General features: G+C 41.0%; 1 protein-coding gene across 2 annotated transcripts in view; it reads right to left on the bottom strand.

Moving 5' to 3' along the window:
* LOC147159468 (protein phosphatase 3 catalytic subunit alpha) overlaps positions 1-18,886 on the bottom strand; it is a 47,321-nt gene that overhangs the window by 4,249 nt on the left and 24,186 nt on the right. Inside the window, exons 3-13 of one of the 2 annotated variants that reach the window (XM_086058562.1) lie at positions 17,610-17,734; positions 16,888-16,999; positions 16,624-16,769; positions 15,412-15,551; positions 13,594-13,671; positions 12,782-12,876; positions 8,444-8,569; positions 8,288-8,359; positions 5,848-5,932; positions 5,430-5,527; positions 1,917-1,946 (exon numbers count right to left, since the gene is read on the bottom strand). In XM_086058562.1, the coding sequence (XP_085914688.1) occupies positions 1,917-1,946; positions 5,430-5,527; positions 5,848-5,932; positions 8,288-8,359; positions 8,444-8,569; positions 12,782-12,876; positions 13,594-13,671; positions 15,412-15,551; positions 16,624-16,769; positions 16,888-16,999; positions 17,610-17,734 (1,107 nt within the window). The remainder of the gene's footprint in view (positions 1-1,916; positions 1,947-5,429; positions 5,528-5,847; positions 5,933-8,287; positions 8,360-8,443; positions 8,570-12,781; positions 12,877-13,593; positions 13,672-15,411; positions 15,552-16,623; positions 16,770-16,887; positions 17,000-17,609; positions 17,735-18,886) is intronic. The other variant, XM_086058563.1, reaches the window with a different exon arrangement.

The raw sequence follows: 18,886 nt of genomic DNA, 5'->3' as shown, positions 1-18,886 counted from the left end.
GTTATGCTTATTGCTCAAACACAACCTGTGCTACCTTTAACGTAACAATCCGCTGTCAGCTAAAGGATCTTCTGCGGTCAAAATTAATAGTGCGAATAATCAGCGTTAATACATGATTAATGCGATACATTTTTGTGATTAATTAATTAGTTAACGCTTTAACTTTGACAGCACTACTAATAACATGAATTTGTCACTAGTATACCAAAGTTGTCCGACGAGTGAATAGCTACTAGTGAGACAAAACTGTGCACCAATTGACTACTGAAAAAATAGAGGTTAACTAGTAGAATTTTATAATGTCAAGCATTCGTTGGCAAACAAAGATAATGGCTAATTCAAACATTCTCCCGACCAATTTTTCTCTCTGTCGTAAAGTTAAGTAAATACTACAGGACAAACAGCCAAATGTACTGGTGCAATTCATAGTTGTTTTATTAATTATATCGTTTTAAAATGAATTGGTTATCAGAATTTTATTCTGCCAAAGATTGGAATCAGCATCAGGCACCAAAAAAAAATCCATATTAGTACTCCTACACTTCAGGCTCTGACTGTCAATACGCAGTGCTAAAGTCGACTAATGAGTCCAAAAAGTAGAACAACTACAAAGTTATTAGTTTGGCATACCTACTGGCGGACATTTTGGCGCTAACAGAAACAGAATATAAATGCTCAAAAGGCTTTCGCTATATCTGGAAATCGGCATGTTGGGTAGTTGCGTTGCTGCATAGCACAGGTCAGACGCAGGTTATTAGCACACGACACAGCAGGGCAACAGAGGAACCACATAGAAGAGGAAGCTGAGAAGGGCTCCACTGGGCCAGCGACGAAGTAACCGCGCAAATAGCAGCTTGGCAAACTACTATTTAGCACACAGTTGACATTGTTCTTGCCCAAGTGGCCAAGCAGGGAGGAAATACGAAAAGTCGTTTGAGCATTTGGCCGATATCCTCGGCTCGTGCAACCTTAGCTGGATAACAAGGATACACAATAGATGCTCAAACGGCGTTTCATAAGGGGACCAAGTTGGAACGTTAAAGCAATTACAAGGCACAACTGCTTGAGTGGTTTCAAAGGGGAAGTTGCGTAAACTGATGGAGGAATCTTATCAGGATGTTGGTTACTTTTTTTTTTTTTAGTGCAGGGATGTCCAAACTTTGTCCACTAAGAGCCACGTACAAAAAAAATGAAAAGAAGGCAACTTTGCTTTGTGATCACGAAACATGCTTAAACTAATTCAATTAGTTAAGTTAGATATCCATTTTTTTTATAGTTAAAAAAAAAAGTGATATCTGTTAACATTCTACTTTTGAAAATACAAAACAGTTATGACATAATTAAACAAAGCATTGAGGATTAAACTGAAAATTTAGCACCTTTTTTCTGCTGCAATTCAATGGCTGTGCTGCTGCTTCTTCTGGTGTGGGCATCTTAGCCACCAGGGGGCAGTATAACATTGACATACAGATTTAGCACATGGAGAAAGTCACAACTAGTTATAAGCTGCAGTAAAATTTGAATATTTTTTTACTTGCAAGTCAAAACAAAAAAATATATATTCCATTTCCCCCAAAATACCGAAAAGAAAAAACAAACATGCTATCCTCCTATCCTTGCTTCAGTTTCTGATCTGACCCCTAAAGTCAGCCCAACCCCCAAAAGTGGCACTTGGACACCCCTGGTTTCTCGCCAATCAAACAGATTTCATCAAAACGTGCGCTCTGAGGTGGTTCCCCTTTCAAACCCGCGTGGCCACGGGGCTTCCTACGTCCGCACGACTCTCTCACAGCTACCACGACGCCACACGTGGCTGTAGCCCAGACACCCCAACACACGCTACTCAAGCACCAGCGAGATGGATGAAAATCCTGCACAGCCCCCTGTGCAGTGCAAAACAAGAGCTCGTTATTTACCTTCGTCAGCCTCAATAGCTTCAATAGTAGCTGAAGAGAAGAAGAGGGGGGTTGCAAAACCAATGAGAGAGGTGAGCAAAGAGGAGGTCATTTTGTCAATGAGCACAGCCAATGCTAACAACACTCATTATCTCCACATTTCTCGTCACGTTAGCAAAGAGAAGCAAGAGAGAGACATTGACAGAGAGAGATAGAGAGAGAGAGAGAGAGAGAGAGAGAGAGAGAGAGAGAGAGAGAGACAAAGACAGAGAGACACAGAGAGAGAGAGAGAGAGAGAGAGAGAGAGAGAGAGAGAGAGAGAGAGAGAGAGAGAGAGAGAGAGAGAGAAAGAGAGAGAGAAAGAGAGAGAGAGAGAGGTGGAGTGCTTTACAGGCCAAAAATATCACAATCACCAAAAAAGTTCTCTCACATACACACAAAACCACCCAAACCAAAACAAAAACAAAAAACAACTCTTGCACATATCAAATAAAACTCTTATACTCACACACACACACACACAAACACTTAAAAAACGATCACATAAAAAAACATCTAACACATAAAAATAAAAATAAACTCACAGTGATAGAAAAATCTGTCACACTCACCAAAAATCCTCTCATTCACATTAATAAGCTCTCACACAAACCAAAAACTCTCTCACTCACAACAAAAAAACCTCACCCCAAAAAACTTTTACACACAAAATATATACGCACACACAAAAAAGTTTTTCCCTCTCATACAAATAAAAAAAGTAACAGACATAAAAAAAACCTTTTGCACACTCTCTCTCACACACACATATACACAAAGCATTAAAAAAATACCAACAAAAAAACACTAACAATAAACTCACTTATCAAAAAATCCCTCTCATACAAACCCCCCCCCAAAAAATACACTACAAAAAAATATTTTACACATACAAAATACACTCGCACACCAAAACAATACAATTCGTAAAAAAACAAAAAAAACATGCAACAATAAACTTCTCAGACTCATTAAAAATCTTCTCACACATAGCAGCAAACCCACTCACCTAAAAAACTCTCATTCACCAAAAATCTCTCATTTTTACCTAAACAATTCTCACCTTCAAGGCAAAAATCTTCTCAGTCACAACAAATATTCATATAAAAACATTCAACAACAAAAAAATCTCACAAAAAAACAAACAAAAAAAGAGTGAGTGTGGGACAGTTTTTTTTTTTTTTGAGTGTGTGAGGTAAATTATTTTTGGCCTATACGGCACCTCATGGAGGTTTGGAGGACTTCTGTAAAAGGGGAAGGTGGCAAGTTAGGGTTGGCCTGGACCTGCCAAATGTTCTCTCATGAAGCACAGATGAACATGAGTGGATGTATTCACACGTGAAGCAGCAGAGCAGGAGGCGGGCCGGCGCCGCATCTTTTGATCAGGCCACATCAAAAGTGCAAGGGCCTCCGCCGCGCGTTCATCACTTACCGTTCGTCTCGCATCTAAACAAACCGCTCAATGGGTCGGCTTTGGCGCGACACTGAGCCGAGAAATGGCACGAGGGGACAAATACAGACTGAAGAACGAGGAAGATGATGACGTCGACAATGTAAAGCGGCACGCCGGCGTCCGGTCATGTGATCGTACCGATGTGCGACGGGAATCCGACAACCTCGCTCTGCCTCAAATAGGACTTCTCTTGAACTTCAACGGCTTGATTTACATTTTTTTTTTTTTATTCCATATTCCGAATTTCTGAGTTGGAAGAACCTGCTTCTTCTATACCGGGGTCCTCAAACTTTACAACATAATCAATTAAATCCTTTTTAAAAATGTAAAAACTATAACGAAAGAAGCTAAAATATATTTATACATTATTTTATCAGCCCTCCTATGTATTGGTAAATCAATCCCGTTACTTTCCGTCCTCTGACCCAAGTGAGGAGTTTCACTACAATAAAATAATAACATATTTTAAAAAAATGCTTGAGATGTGCCAATACACATTTTAAGTTTAATGCATGTAACTATCAGATTAACAATTGAAAAGAGTCAAATTTAAACATATTTTGAGAGCATTACAATTAAATTTAACCGATTCAGTGAGTTTATTTTTTTTGAAGAACAGAATACTCCCAGGATAAAAGGTGTAATATTAAAAGAATAGAGATACATTTATAACCCCTATGACGAGTATATACGTATATGATATAGGTGCATGTGGTTATGTTTAATTTAGGGACGTCAGGCGATTAAATTTTTTAAAATTGTAATTAATTGCATGACTTCAATAGTTAACTCATGATTAATCACACATTTTATATCTGTTCTAAGTGTACAATAAAAAGTTGTCATACTCTTGTTAACATAAAAGTGGGAAAATATTAAACTAATAGAAATAGGGCTGCATTTTTTTAGTCATTGATACAGTAATTGCATAATAATTCATCAAATTGAGTTAAAATTAAAAAGATGTAGTATGATATTGATTTGTTTCGAGGTCATTTTTCTGCCACTAGATGGTATAATTGCATTTGTAAGACGTTAGTGACAGCTCAGTGCATGTTTCTTTTAATATTAGGATCCATCTAATCTTTAACATGAAGTAAGTTGTGAAATTCTGCACAATTTTAAAATTGTAAAATACAACTTGACCCCAGTCTCCACAAATATATGCATTATTATTACTACATTTATTACTGCTAAATTTTGACGTGGCCGCGTCTGCTGCGCTGCGACTGGAATCCCCCCAGTATGGCTTTCCAAGTAAGGGTAATTAATCGCGCATTTAAAAAAAAAATTGTTTAAAGGAACTCTAAATTAACTCAAAATTAACACACAAATTTTGACACACAAAAATCCCTGAAGCAAAAAAAGTTTGAGAACCCCTGTTTTAGACTTCTTTTTTTTCACGACTACAAATGTATTGACTATTCAGTCATGGAGATCCTGTGAGAGCAGAGCCAAGTGGAGCGGATTCCTGCTTGGATTTGTGGATAAAAAGGCAGTCACCTCCCTTTTCATTCACAACTGGCTTGTCCATTCCCAACCATCCACTCACAACAGACATCTAACGTTTGCTTACTGCTGAGATCCAAACTACTACTTGGTCTTTCTTTTTGTTTTTCCTTCAAATAAGAACATGACTGTTTCTTGTGGCAAATTGGTGGTACTGTTTGGAATTCAACATGTGAGGGTGAGCGGGACGTCTAAACTGGTCTTACAAAATGAGGAGGGTAGGGAGGTGGAAGTAGGGGTGGGGGGAAGGGGGGGTGATAGCGGAATACTTGCACAACCAAATATACCTGCAGTTTCTAGGGAGAGAAAAAAAAGAAGAAGAGATAGATGATATTTGAAAGCCAACCAGTAGAACAGACAAGGAGAAGTGCTGTGCTCCTTTGAGACTTTCACATCTTAGCAAAAGACATCTCCACAGACATGGTTAGGGTGTTAATCTAGCTTTTTTCCGCAGGTTTTTGCCCGCCGGGTGCCGGGGCGTGGGACCTGTCAGTGTGCGAGGATGCCTTCCGGTGGCGCACATGCGAGCTTACCGTTCTGCAGCTTCTCCTTGCCGCCGGACAGCACGCCGCTGGGGAGCATGCCCGTCGGGGTGAGTCCCTTCAGCGTCAACACGCTCTCACTCTCCTCTCTGATGTACGCACACATACACAGTATGGCACTTATGATTAAAATGTATGCAACCTTCTCCAAAGAAAAACTACAACTGATTGGGGCTTGGTTGCTGGCCGCTTAAGGGTCATTGCAAAAATATTTTGGCAGATAAATAAAAAACATTTTAGAGCTGAACAACAAAAATCAAATAATGATTTTTTTTTTCCCCCTCAATATTGCAATTGCAATTTAATATTTAGAATCTGGCAGAGAAACCATCTACTGAACTAAAAGCTTTTTATAGCGTGACACCGTCTCATCAGAATGCATTCTATCTGTCACCAGAAGGGGTCCTACCTGAGCACAGAGAATACCCGGGCCATCTTCCCAATGGCGCGGATCTTGTTGCGGATGACTTCCTTGCGTGCAGAAGCCGTGGCACCTGCGGGGGCCAGACGTCACAAACGATCAGCCGCTGATGACGTACGCATGCACGCTTCCAAGTTGCGGAACGGACCGAACGGTTTTCAAACTGAGCCACACATCACAGCAACGACGCATACATGCCACCGGTGTTACATCATCAATCACAATCCCTGACACTCTTGGTAAGTGTCTTTTAACTCATTCACTCCCAGCCATTTTCACTAACGCAATCCCCTTCACTCCGGCTGTTTTACTGGATCTTGATTGATTTTCCAAGGTCCACAGAATATTGTGTTCTATTGCTATAAAAACATGGAACCTACCAAAAGAAAGATTTAGTAGAAGTCTTTTCTTTCATCAGGAAAAAAAGTATACTATATTTCTATCAGTTTCAGTTTTGCAGCAATTAGCATTAGAACATAGCTAAGTTTCATCATTATTCACAAACCTATTTAGAATTGTGAGTAGTTGAGGTTTTTTTTCAACATGGCCTTGGTTGATCTCATATACTTTGCTGCCACCTGCTGGCCGTTGTGTAATAACTACCATTTCTTCAACCGTTCTTTGCAGTTGAGAGGCTGCATCAAAGCCTTCTGTATGCTCTAGCATAAAAAAACGTAAAAACATATAAATACGTGTTTGGGCCAGTTAAAACATTTAAAATAAAACGTATTAATTCATACGTTTTTGGGAGCAAATGAGTTCACATCGGCGGTATATATACAGAGGTACCTTGAGTTTGTAGCACCCTATCTTGTTTTCCGCGCCAGTGCTTGATCTATTTTTTCTTTCATTTGTGTTGAGAGCCAAAAACCCTTTTTTAAATTTGTATTTATTTATTTATTTATGAGCGACGAAACCCAAAGAGACTGAACTGGACAATCGCGAAAAAATACAGTCAGTAAATGGAAAAACTGCGACACATTTTGAGGTACCTCATATAGAGTACGTACTGACTATATTATCTTCTTCATTGAACCACAAACATGGCGCGACTTTCAAGGACGAACCTGATTTCACTTGCCGCTGAAACTGTATCATAATAACACAAAAAGAGCAAATGGGAGAGAAAGAAAGGAAAATGTGTGCATAATTGCCTTTCTCACTGACTGCTTTCTACAGCGACAGAGACTCTCCACGCTTCACTTTTACAGCTTCAGGTACATGTACAAAATGACAAGTAACCGCTGTTAGCTACAGATACTCCCATTCAGACTAATATGGTCCAGTTACTGTCATCACTCCCTAGGCCACGCCCCTTAAAAGTAGGACTCAGGAACTTTTCAACCTTAATAAAATATTTCCATAACTCTTCTGATGAAACATTGACTTAAAATTAGTTGAATGGTACCTTCTTTTTTACTGGCACTAAACAACTGAGGAGGATGGTAGGATCACTGCCACACACAAAAAACTACAAATGTTCTGACTGCTTTATGGCATACGTCACTTCCCCCTTTACCAATTTGTTCCAAAGAGAGAACTCAATTTGACTGGCATGAGCTAAAAAACGACACAATGCGCTTGTCCTCATGGGAAATGTGGTCTTCCTTCAGGCATAACATTATCACTTTTGTCCATATGGCCATGGTCCATAATCAACAAAAACTGAAAGTTCCTTAGTGTTGCTTTAAGGCAGCATGTACAGTATATGCTTTGTAAAAGTAGTTTATTTCACATTGTTAAAAAATTAATTCCAATAACGGAAACTGATTAAGTCAATCGATTTAAAAAATATATTTTCAAGGTACCACTGTAGTCCTAATTGAAGCATTTCCTGATTTTCCTGACAATGACGAACCTCAGTCACAGATTAGTTTTCGTGTGAAAAGCAGAGGGCAAGCGCCTGATAAACCTGCTGCACAAACGGCACACACTGGTGTTTGTACCTTTTTTGGGGGGATATATTAGCTGTCCTTCTCATGAAACACCCCCAGAAGAAGAGACAAGAAAAAGGGGATAGAGAGGTCAGTGGATGGCTGCGGCATGAAAGAGGCAGGTGGTAGCGAAGGGGAAGGGGACAGGAAGCAAAGAGAGCACGACAAGCATAAAGAAAAGCGATGCCTTGAACACAAAAACTCTGGAAAACAGAGAAGAGAAATTAGGTGAAGTAAAAACAAGGACATCACGGCATGAGAGAGCGAGGAAATGATTACATGAAAGAAACAAAGAGGTTGTGATTTGAAATACACTGCTGTAGCAAACATGAAAAATGAGTTCATGAGTGACGGAAGCCTTCAGGAGGAGAGGACCATGTCAAAACAAAAGAATGAACTAAGCATGAGTGAAAAGATAAATAAAAAGAGAATAAGAATTCTATCCCTTGACCACCTGTGGGGGCATCACGATCCATTCCAACTCTGTCGCTTACCATCCAGCTCCTCATCAGTCGTCAGCTCGTCGTTGGAGCAGATGCTCAGGACGTTCACGAGCATCTCAGTCACTGCAGAGGGGAAGAAGAAGACGCCTTTGGATTTCATCAAGCTGTATGAAAAGAAGGAGTGGGGGAATAGGAAAGCTGGCTGACCCTTCTCGCCGACGAAGGGCAGCGACCAGGTGAAGACGTCCATGAAGTTGGGCAGCCAGTAGGGGTGAGGCGAGCAGTTGAACTGTCGGATGTTCATCACGTTGTTCTCGTACTTCAGCACGGCCGCTGCAGAAAACAAACAACGAGGGTTTTTTTTTTTTATGTCGTAATATGGACCAATTTAAAATGTTGAAATTAGCTTGGGGGGTTAAAAAAAATATTTCCTGAATGTTGAAGTGTTGTAAAACCCGGCCTCAACCTTCACTCGTGGAGCATTATATCACCTCAACATTGAAAGTCTGGATGTTTATTTTATTTTATTTGTTTTGGGTCATTTTAGCCGTAAATAGCTCCGATAATAATCTAGTATGCACTATGTGACCTCAGTCATGATTAAGGGAGCACAAGAGGGTGCTAAGGGGCCTATGAGATGCCAAACGCTGCCGGATGGGCAGTCCAGATCGGGCGTAAACAGACACCGCTGCTGGGTCAACGCAGGGGACTTTCCCACCCCACCCACAAGTCATCAGCTGGCCTCTCAGGAGGCTATCACCTCGCTAGCACGCAAAACGGGGTCAAAATGCATCATGCCAAGTTGAGCATTGTCTCGTCCGGTGTGTGTCAAATCAATGAACATTACCAAGTGGTCCCTTGCCAAAAACGGTGAACCCCCGTTACAGTATATTACGGTTCATCATTCTCACTCCCAATATAAGTATTGTTTTTAGCAATTTCAATTGTTTACAATCATTTACATTCAAATGTAGGGATGGGCGAGTACCAGGCAAGGTATCGGTACTCACGACGGCAGCCAATACCGTATCACCCGCCCTCTTGTGGCCGTTTTACGACCAGGAACTAGAAATTAGAATAGAAAATTGCCATTAATTTTATGCAATTTTAAGGGGGAAAAAATGCTACATTGGGATATATAGGTATTTCTTGAAAATGATCTGTAATATTTTTGGGGGGGTTGTATGTATTAAAAGTACTAGTGGTACCGGTACTTGGTATCAGTATCTGTGACTACTATGATTACTTGTACTGGTATCAGTCTGAATAAAAGTGGTATGGAACATCCCTATTCAAATGCAAACATCTCCTTAATAATGAAAATAGCTGCACGATGAAAATGGCAAAACCAGGAAAGTGGTTGCTAGCTTTGTTTCGCTTGCGCATTACACGACTGCGTCTGCAAGCACGAAAGCGATTGAACGCGTGGGTAGCCGGTGCATAAACATTACATCGTGCATTAACATCATCAAGGCGGCGTTTGATTGAATGCAGCCATGGACGTTGGTGAGGAGGCAGACGTTAAGGTCAGCGCTCCCTCAAGGCGCATTCCCTTTAAAGGAACACAAACCCGCCGACAACCTGCGTTGTACAAAACAAACATGTCCCGCTGTTTATTTTGGATGTTGTAAAAACAAATGTCACTTCTCGGGTAGGAGGGCCCGTGCTGCTAATTTTAACGCCACATGTCAGCCACTGGGGGTCTCTGCTGAGCCGACATTGTTTTCAGTGGGGTAGCTGATGCCAAGACCGCTGCCACGGCAACAACGAGAGGCTACGCCTGCTCATTAATTATTTATTCGGGAGTGCCTCGTGCCTGTTTCCCCGGTAACGGCTGCTGTTAATACTGCTGCTGTGAGATCCACGGAGATTCCCAACATACTGGCCTGACTTAAAGCACGTCGCATGTGCCCCAGAGGCCTCCCGGATCAGGTTGCACTGGTTTAGTTTCGCTGTGTTAAAAGGCAATGGTTCTCAAACTCATTAGGATCCTGACTGATGACTTATAGTTAAGTAATAGTTATTGATAGTTAAGTAATAGTTATTGGTCACTTGAAAGCAGAATGGCCACCTTATAATACTGTTGCATCAATAGAACAACATTTCATATTTGATATCATATAACAGTTTTTGTAGCCTAAATAGTGAATCATAACAGGTGGTTCTTAAACTTGTTGGAGGTACTGAACCCCACCAGTTTCCTATGCGCATTCACTGAACCATTCTTTATTGAAAAATATGATATATATATTTTTCAAATCCAAGATATATGTATAGGGTTTACTGGTGAACAAAATGAACAGGGAGAGTAGCCTTTTCATCAAATCTGGCTCTCTTCACCTTGAATTCAGAAAGCGTTGTGTTCTTGTATTCCCCCATCTTCATGCAGCTTATGGAAGTGTTCCTTTAGCTTTGCTCGAAAGCTAGTTGTGCTGGACTAGAATTGCTCTCTATAAGAACACTTCAAAACAACCAACGCTGTTTTTTTTTAAGATGGAACCCAGTGGCAGCAGATACAATGAAAACAGAAGAGGCTCCAGAACTGAACCCTGTGGAACACCATACGTTCCGTTACTGCATTACGCGTGACGTCATGGTGAAATGCCCTCCAGGCACGTTTAATATCAATGGGGTGCTGAGACAAAGTTTGATCCAGTCGCTGTCCCCTGTGACGCCATTGTACTTCATTTCTGTGTGACGCGGTGTCAAAGGGGAGAAACATGGCTGCAGGAAACAGAAGGGAAGCCTGCTAATGGCCAGAGTGATAACAGATGGGCAGGCATCTGTAGCAGGGAATACTCCTCTGTCAGGGGGAGGGGGGCTGCCTGGAATGAATCCCCCTTTGAGCATACTTGACGCCAAGCCAAATGACAACACGCCAGGAAGGGCTCACTTTGACCTAACTTGTGCTCCATCAATCCGTTCTGGCTTCCAAAAAACGAAAGAGAAGGAAGACATTTATTCGCTTATGTAAGCTCTGACAAATTGAGTCCAAAGCCTGTGATAGCGATCCGCAAGGCGATGTTTTTTATTTTATTTTATTATATATATATATTTTTTATTATTATTATCATCGTTATTGGCGCCGGAAACCTTTGTGATATTTCGCTTTTATTACAGCCAAGCAGCAAAACCATTAAGGGTTGTTGGCTTTCGGGTGCACTCAATAACCATGCAGCTGAAAACATTCCATTAATTTGAAACCACAAGCAATATTGCCAACTCCCCCACCTCTCTCCCCTACCCTCCAACACACACACACACGCACACACACACACACACACGCTCACACACGCGCAACAGCCTACACTCCGCCCCCTCCATTGCAGTTACTTCAGAACTCAGTGAGTGAAAACCACAATGAAAACACAGAACTACAGTACATTTACAACTTAAATTCTAATATTTGTTCCATTCAATTGTGTTAATTGACTATTCTATTCGAGTGGTGGGCGAGTACCGATACCAAGTATCGGGCCGATACCAAGCCTTATTTTAAGGTATCGGTACTCAGGATGGCGGCTGATAATTAGAAGAATAGAGAATTGCCATTAATTACATGCAATTTTAAGGCAAACACGGTATTGAGATATATTTATAACTTTCATTAAAATGATGTATTTTTTTATGCATCAAAAGTACTAGTGGTATTGGTACTTTGTATCAGTACTATGACTACTCATGAATTGAGAATTCATTTTGGTATCAGTCTGAAAACATCCCTCATCTATTCTCTTCATTTGTAGTGTTGGATTTTTTTGTCCAATCAGATTTCAGCCATATCAATGAAATCAGTCCTGCACTTTCAACATCAGCAGCGCTGAATGCTCCATGCAACTTTTACCAAACACAATTTAAACAATCATAATTAGAATTTAAAAAAAAAGAAAATACTTTACCTCTCAGCTAGCCCTCAACAATGTTGATCTGCACATATCAGTTCATTTAATCTGTGAAATGTGTTGTTTTTGTCACGCTATTAGACAAATACTGATTGCTGCAGAAATGGCTAGCATGCAGAAAAACTGGACTGAGGGCCACCTAACTGTGAGTCAGCATATCTACGCAACAAGTTCTCCCCTGCCGCCTGTTCCTTATTGACAGGCGATGCGCCCCCACCTCTCATAGAAAAGTCTCATTGGTGCATCGTGCCGACTCCCAGCGCTGGATTGATGGGACCTACCGATGCCGCCGCCGCCGCCGCCGCCCTCCCCCTCCCCCTCAAGATTTATGTGCACACTTGATTGCCCATCAATCACTGGCTGTGCGAGATGCTCAGAGCAAGAGGACTCATTACTGAGGCTCGCTTTGTTCAACCAGTGGACCCCATTCACATGACTGATTAGAGGGGCATCAACAGGTCCGACCGACCTGGGGTCTGCGAGATGAAGCTTGGGGTCTGTTAAACCATTTGCAATAAATGATGACGTGTTTTTAAAGAACTCTTTCCTTAGCATTATGCCAATTAAAAGTCTTCTTTTTTTTCAGCAAAAAAATCCTACCCCAAGGTTGCTGTGCTTCTTATGTTCTAAAACATCTGCTTACCTTTGTTGTTGTAGACATCAAGGTAGTTGGGTGCAGAGAAGATGGTGATAAGGGACGGGAAGCCAGTGGTCTGACTCTTTCTGTACATGCGATATCTGGTGAGGAAAGAAGAACGTGAGGTTGAGTTGACTCAAATTGGCCGCTCGCCGCTTCCCCTTCGGGATATGCGGTATCTTGTTTTTACGGTGACGGTGGCCTGTTTGTCTGGTAAGGTGATGCATAAGGCAAGGGGGGACCTGATGTCACCCCAGGAGATCAAATCCCTGTCCTCGCTCTTGTGAAGTCACCACAAGCAAACACAAGTGTGGCTCCCTTGCAACTTTCAAGGAGTGTGTGCTGACTGGGCATGGTGCAATGTTTTCTTTAGCTGCGGATGATTTATGCACTCTATCACACCCTTGCAGCAAGTTTATTTTCTTTTTCTTTTTTCTAGATGCAGCACTTTCAAAGCAAAGGCGACTGAACGGTGGGTATGCCCCCCCCCCCCACCCCTGGGGCAGCAGCCTCATGTGTCGAGTTGTCCCACGTGACCATGCTATAGGCGTGAAATGATAAACAAGTGCGCTCGGAGAACGCAGACCATTTAAAAAATGACTGAGTGAGTCAAAAGCTTCAATCTTGGCTCATAAAAGCTTACATTGGGTAGAATTTATTTTGGATCCAAAACATACAAGCTGTTAAATCAGATTTAAACACCGTACACATACAAGAAGAATATTTAGAATCCTGGGTGACATATCAATAAATGTTTTTGTCAAACATCACCAAGCAAAGCTGCCATCACATGATGAGGGAAGACGCCCACAACTCACCCAGCATCCTGCGCTTCATGGGCCCGGATGATAGATAATAAATTATTGTGATGTAGGAAGTCACAAACGGCAGGGTAGCTGCAGAGAGAGAGAGAGAAAAGAAACAGATTCAGTTTATTCTCATATCAAGAAAAACCAGGATGAGGCACAGCATAGGAAATACAAAACACCGGATAGTAAAAATATAAAGTACAACCAGAGGGGCCACTTTCAAATAGTGACGTTTATTTTAAATGGAAGCTTAAATGTCAAGTGTGACACATGAGTCACAGTTTGGTGAAGTGAGAGAGGGGGAAAAAAAGCATTGGCTGGCAGTGTTAAGAGTGTGATTTATGTAGTCAAGAGAGGAGAGCGCTAAAACCTTGATTTAACTTCTCAAATGGTAACTATCTGGAATATTTTGCCACATAATGAGTGGATTATTTATCTCAAAATGGAGCAGCAAAACATTCTGAGATCCGTTAAACCAATTTGAGGTGTGAATGACAAAATATTGCATTGCTCAGACCACTTCACATTTTTAACATTGTTGGAGGTACTGAACCACACCAGTTTCCTATGCGCAATCACCCAATCCTTCTTTATTGAAAAATAAAATATGATTTTTTTTTTCAAATTCAAGACATAGGTATAGGGTTTACTGGTGAATAAAATGAATAGAAATCGAAAGCGTTGTGTTCTTATATTCCCCACCTTCATCAACTTTAGGAAGTGCTCCTAAATAGATTTGCTAGATAGCTAGCTAAAAAAGTACAAGTATTGATTCCTGAACACCATTACTTTGGTAAAAAGTAAAAACAAACAAACAAACAAAACAGTAAGGAGTCGGAAGTGTAGTGTGAAAACTAACAAAAATGACACCTTCACCATCAATAGAAGTGACATATTACTTACTTCAGCCAATTGATACAGCGATACGGAGAGACTGGAGTTAAAGAAAAGAATACAAGTGGACCTCAATTGAAGAAAAAAAAAGGCATTGTTCATTCATGATTCATGAATCGGGCAAACGTGCAAAAATTACTAAAGCAGTGAACAGTTGGGCATTTTAAAGTTAATAAAAAAATTACCCATAAAAGCTAAGAGCACATTTTCAGTCCGTCCCTACATTTAGTGTACCATTGCCACCGTTGACCATAAACGCGGCATGACATCACCAAAATGGGACTTGGAAAGGCTATCCGCAATATTAGCTCGCTGCAGAAGAAAATGCATGCTTAGCCACTGGAGGCATTTCTGACTGCTTGTGCTGGCTCGCCGCAGGCACGCCACAGCCAAGGAAGCATCACTCAGACCGTAATGAACGGCGGGGACTGCTGAACGCATTAAGAGGGAGGGCTGCGCCTCGTGGCGACGTGCCAGCTCATTACATTCTGTGGCGGCCCCAGCCCGGCCTGCTCCTTGCATTTCCTCTGTTTGTTCAGTTACTTAACTCTATTGAAGCTAATGTGGGCTACATAAATCTTGCCTTACAGTCTCGCGAGTGTCTGTCTGCGACAGGCGACTTTACAGGATCAACAATATGAGGACGCAAGAGATGACAATTTGGCAAGAAGGGTATTTATGAGATGGAGGGGGTGATGGATGATGTTTTTTTTTTTTTCTCTTTTCTCGCTTTTATTACCTTTATGTAGGCTATTTGATCTGGGTGAAATAAGGTCAAGCGTGACACATGATGGGATAGCATTAAGCTAGCAGACTTTCCTTAGACAAATTGTAATGGTTTGATTGAACATTTTGTTTTATGCGTCAGCAGCATGTCGTTAAAGCAACAATGTGTCTATGACACTGCATAAATAACCAGCTACCAATACTGACCTGTAGAAGTAGGAACAGCCCCGCACTGTGTTATGTGTGAAATGCTCCTGGCTCTTCTCGTTCCCAAAGTCCTCCAGGGGGTCGGACCACAGCAGATCACACATAGGTCCGTACGCTGGAGGCTCTTTGAATCTATCTAGCTGCGGATGGAGACAGTGGACATCAGCAAATTTGGACATTCGTCATTTAAAGAGCCTGTAACTTGAATTTAGATTTGTTTGTTGTTTGTTAGCTAGCTAGCAACTTGATTTGTCCTGATTTTGAAGCCTCATTTTAAATACTTGCCGATTTTTTTTAACTATTCAAATTTGGCAAGGTTGGTGACATTTTTATTTTCACTTACCAGAGACTTTAAAACTGCAGTCAGGAATAATACGTAGCTTTATTTTGAAGTCATATTAATGTGAAAGGGCATGTTGAGGTGTCCAGGCTTGTCCACTTATTCTTCACAAATCTATATTCACCATAACTGCAATAGGAACACACCTCCTAATTCCAAGCATCTAAATTATGGACATGATTAACTCATTCACTGCCATTGACGGTTATAGATGTCAAATATTCATTTTAACTATTTCTATTAGTTTAATTTTTTTCCCCCACTTTTGTTACCAAGAGTATGAAAACCTATAATTTTTTATTGTACATTTAGAACAGATATAACATTTGTGACTTCAATAGTAAACTCACGATTAATCATACATTTTATATCTGTTCTAAATGTACAATAAAAAACATTTCTAGGTTTTCATACTCTTGTTAACAAAAGTGGATTTTTTTTAAAACTAATATAAATAATTCAAATGAATTTGTGACGTCAATAGCCGTCAAAGGCAGTGAATGAGTTAAATAAGATTGTTATAAATTGTTGCTTTAAGTTGTTACGTGTTGCTTTGAGCGAATGAGAGGTCCTTCACAAACAAAAGATTGCAGATTACAGCATGGGTCACATGATGGACACTTGAATATGGTAGAATCTATGACGCATGCTCTCTGATTAGACACCCACATCCCATTTGGAATTATTGAATTAGCCTGAGCACGGCATCCAGGTCTTCAAGATGTTTTAATTAGTGCAAAGATTCACTGTGCCTGAGCAGCATTTGAAAGCCTTCTTCCCCTAAAGTATGTTTACCACCAAGGTCCACCCACTATTAAAACACACACAGGCAAGAAAAAAAACAACAACAAAGTCTCACATCGGCCACATACTTTCCTGATGTCGTCAAGATTCGTGATTTCTGGAGAAAGTCCTCCATGTACACAGAGAAACTGCTGGTTCATAAGTGCAGCCAAGGGAAGGCAGTCGAAGGCGTCCATACACGCATCATACACCCTCTCTGAATACTTAATTCTACCTGGAATATAGATGGGGGCGTGGAGTGGGGAAAAAAACACACGCCAAGTCAAACAAGCCTGCAGCAAAATGGGACAACAATCATTGTCATAATTAGGAATAAAAAAAAGGCAACTTACATTCTTGCTTAAATGTGAAATACTCTGTTAAATGTCTACATTCGTGGTTCCCACGCAGCAAAAAAAGGGTTTTGGGGTAGAGGATCTTTAAGGCCCACAAGTACAGCACACACTGTGGACGGACAACAACAACATGCCGTTAAAGACACAAAGCATCATGGTCAACATTCACAATACATGTTGCGGTTTGTGGTTGGAAACTTGCTTTCGCGGACGACCGACATATTTTATTAATCAAATCCTAATATGGAAGCAGGAATCCTATTGAATGCTTGCATTCTAACCCCAGAGCAGTTTATGAAAATACACTGTGATACTTGCTATTTAGCCTACATTTATGAAAGAAAAAAAGCCCAGGAGCATATAGCCACTTTTTATTAATTTCACACTATCAGAAGCACTGACCTACATTTACAACCTAAATTCAAATTTTTGTTCCATTTAATTGTTTTAATTTATTCCCAACGCCCTATTCTCTTTATTTGGTTGTGTTTCTCCTGATGGCACCAATTCCATCCAGTATGTGGCTGGTAAATTCCCCCCCCCCCCAATAATATTTAATGTACATTGCACAGTTGAGTGCTGTCATACTGCGTTCTGGTGTACTATTGATGGCTTCTATAATTACAATGTGATATTAAGATTAGATTAAGTCAGGTAAACCTCAACTAAAGGCCCTGGTATCAAAGATAAAGCACACAAAAAATCCCCGCGGCACTCACTTCAATACTGAAATAACCTCTGTCAACGTAGTCTCCCAGGAAAAGGTAGCGCGTGGATGCTGGTGAGCCTCCCACTTCGAAGAGCTTCATCAGGTCAAAGAACTGCCCGTGGATGTCGCCACACACTGAAAGTTGAACACACATACTGTATACACGAGGAAGACGGCACATAAAAGCCAACACAAAACTGGGAGAAGCCATTTGCTTATTTCCATATTTCCAATCATGAGTGCCGCAGTGCAAGCTACAGGAGAATAATGGAGGCATTGTTTCACATTTTGGACCAACTGTTAACTGGTGCTTAATATTCCAACATTTCATGCCATTTAAAACAGTATGTACTGTGAAATCTACTAAGACTATAACTTTGGTTGATATCCAGTAGAATGTTCTTATGCATTGTATATGTTCGATTATTCTACGACTTCGTGAAGCATTTTGAACATTCCTCCCTGTGAAAAGTAGCATGTGTCTCTCTCGGCCTACTGGAGACCTTGAAGCCATTCAACAGCCTCGTCAGATTGAATCTGAGCACACCAGGCCTTGCCAAACACACTGAAAGTCCATTGGCGGAAAGCGCTGGAAAACATGTCATCGCCTTCACAGACAGATACTTGCTTGGAGAAATCCATCCCGATGATGCCGAAAGTCTTTTTACCCCCACTTGAATTCCTCGGAATACTTCATCTAGCGCGATTAATCCCATTGGGCTCCCCTTTGGATTCATCCAATGCAGCAATTTAACATCACGCCAAACACGTTGAAATACCTTCTGGTTGGCGAATTGGGACCAACGCCACGAGACGGCAAACGCAAATCATTCAATGCGTATTAGTTTCCTGTAACCTTTGTGACCTCACACTCCATTACTCCCTGGAGAGGAGGTGAAAGGGGTGTCAAAGGCAGGTCTGTGATTTGCGTCAGCTGCCTTTGCTCGTGAGCAGCTCAGATTCAAGCTTCGCGGGTAACTTTCGGTGGAATCTGTAGATTCTTGACTGTTACATTTCACCTGAATAAAACCAAAGCGTAAATCCAGTCCTGTATATCCGATGTACAATTGTGTAGAAGAGCAATTAGTAGCCTCAAAATTGGATTTCCGCATCCAAAGTCTACTTAACTGGGAAACAAAAACGTTAGAGCAATAGGTTAATTAAGCGGCTAACAACGGGCCGGGTACAGTGAAATGTGTATTTGTTGCATAGCAATCTGGCTTTTAGTGGCTTTACGAGGCGCATCTACAAATAAAAGGAAAAGGCAACCAATTAGAGTGAGCGGTA

The sequence above is a fragment of the Leptonotus elevatus genome, chromosome 17, assembly GCF_054856555.1.
Source record: "Leptonotus elevatus isolate MCC_2025b chromosome 17, RoL_Lele_1.0, whole genome shotgun sequence".
Taxonomy (NCBI): Eukaryota; Metazoa; Chordata; class Actinopteri; order Syngnathiformes; family Syngnathidae; genus Leptonotus; species Leptonotus elevatus.
Note: the sequence above shows the minus strand (reverse complement) of the source record. Positions and strands in the feature narration are given on the sequence as shown.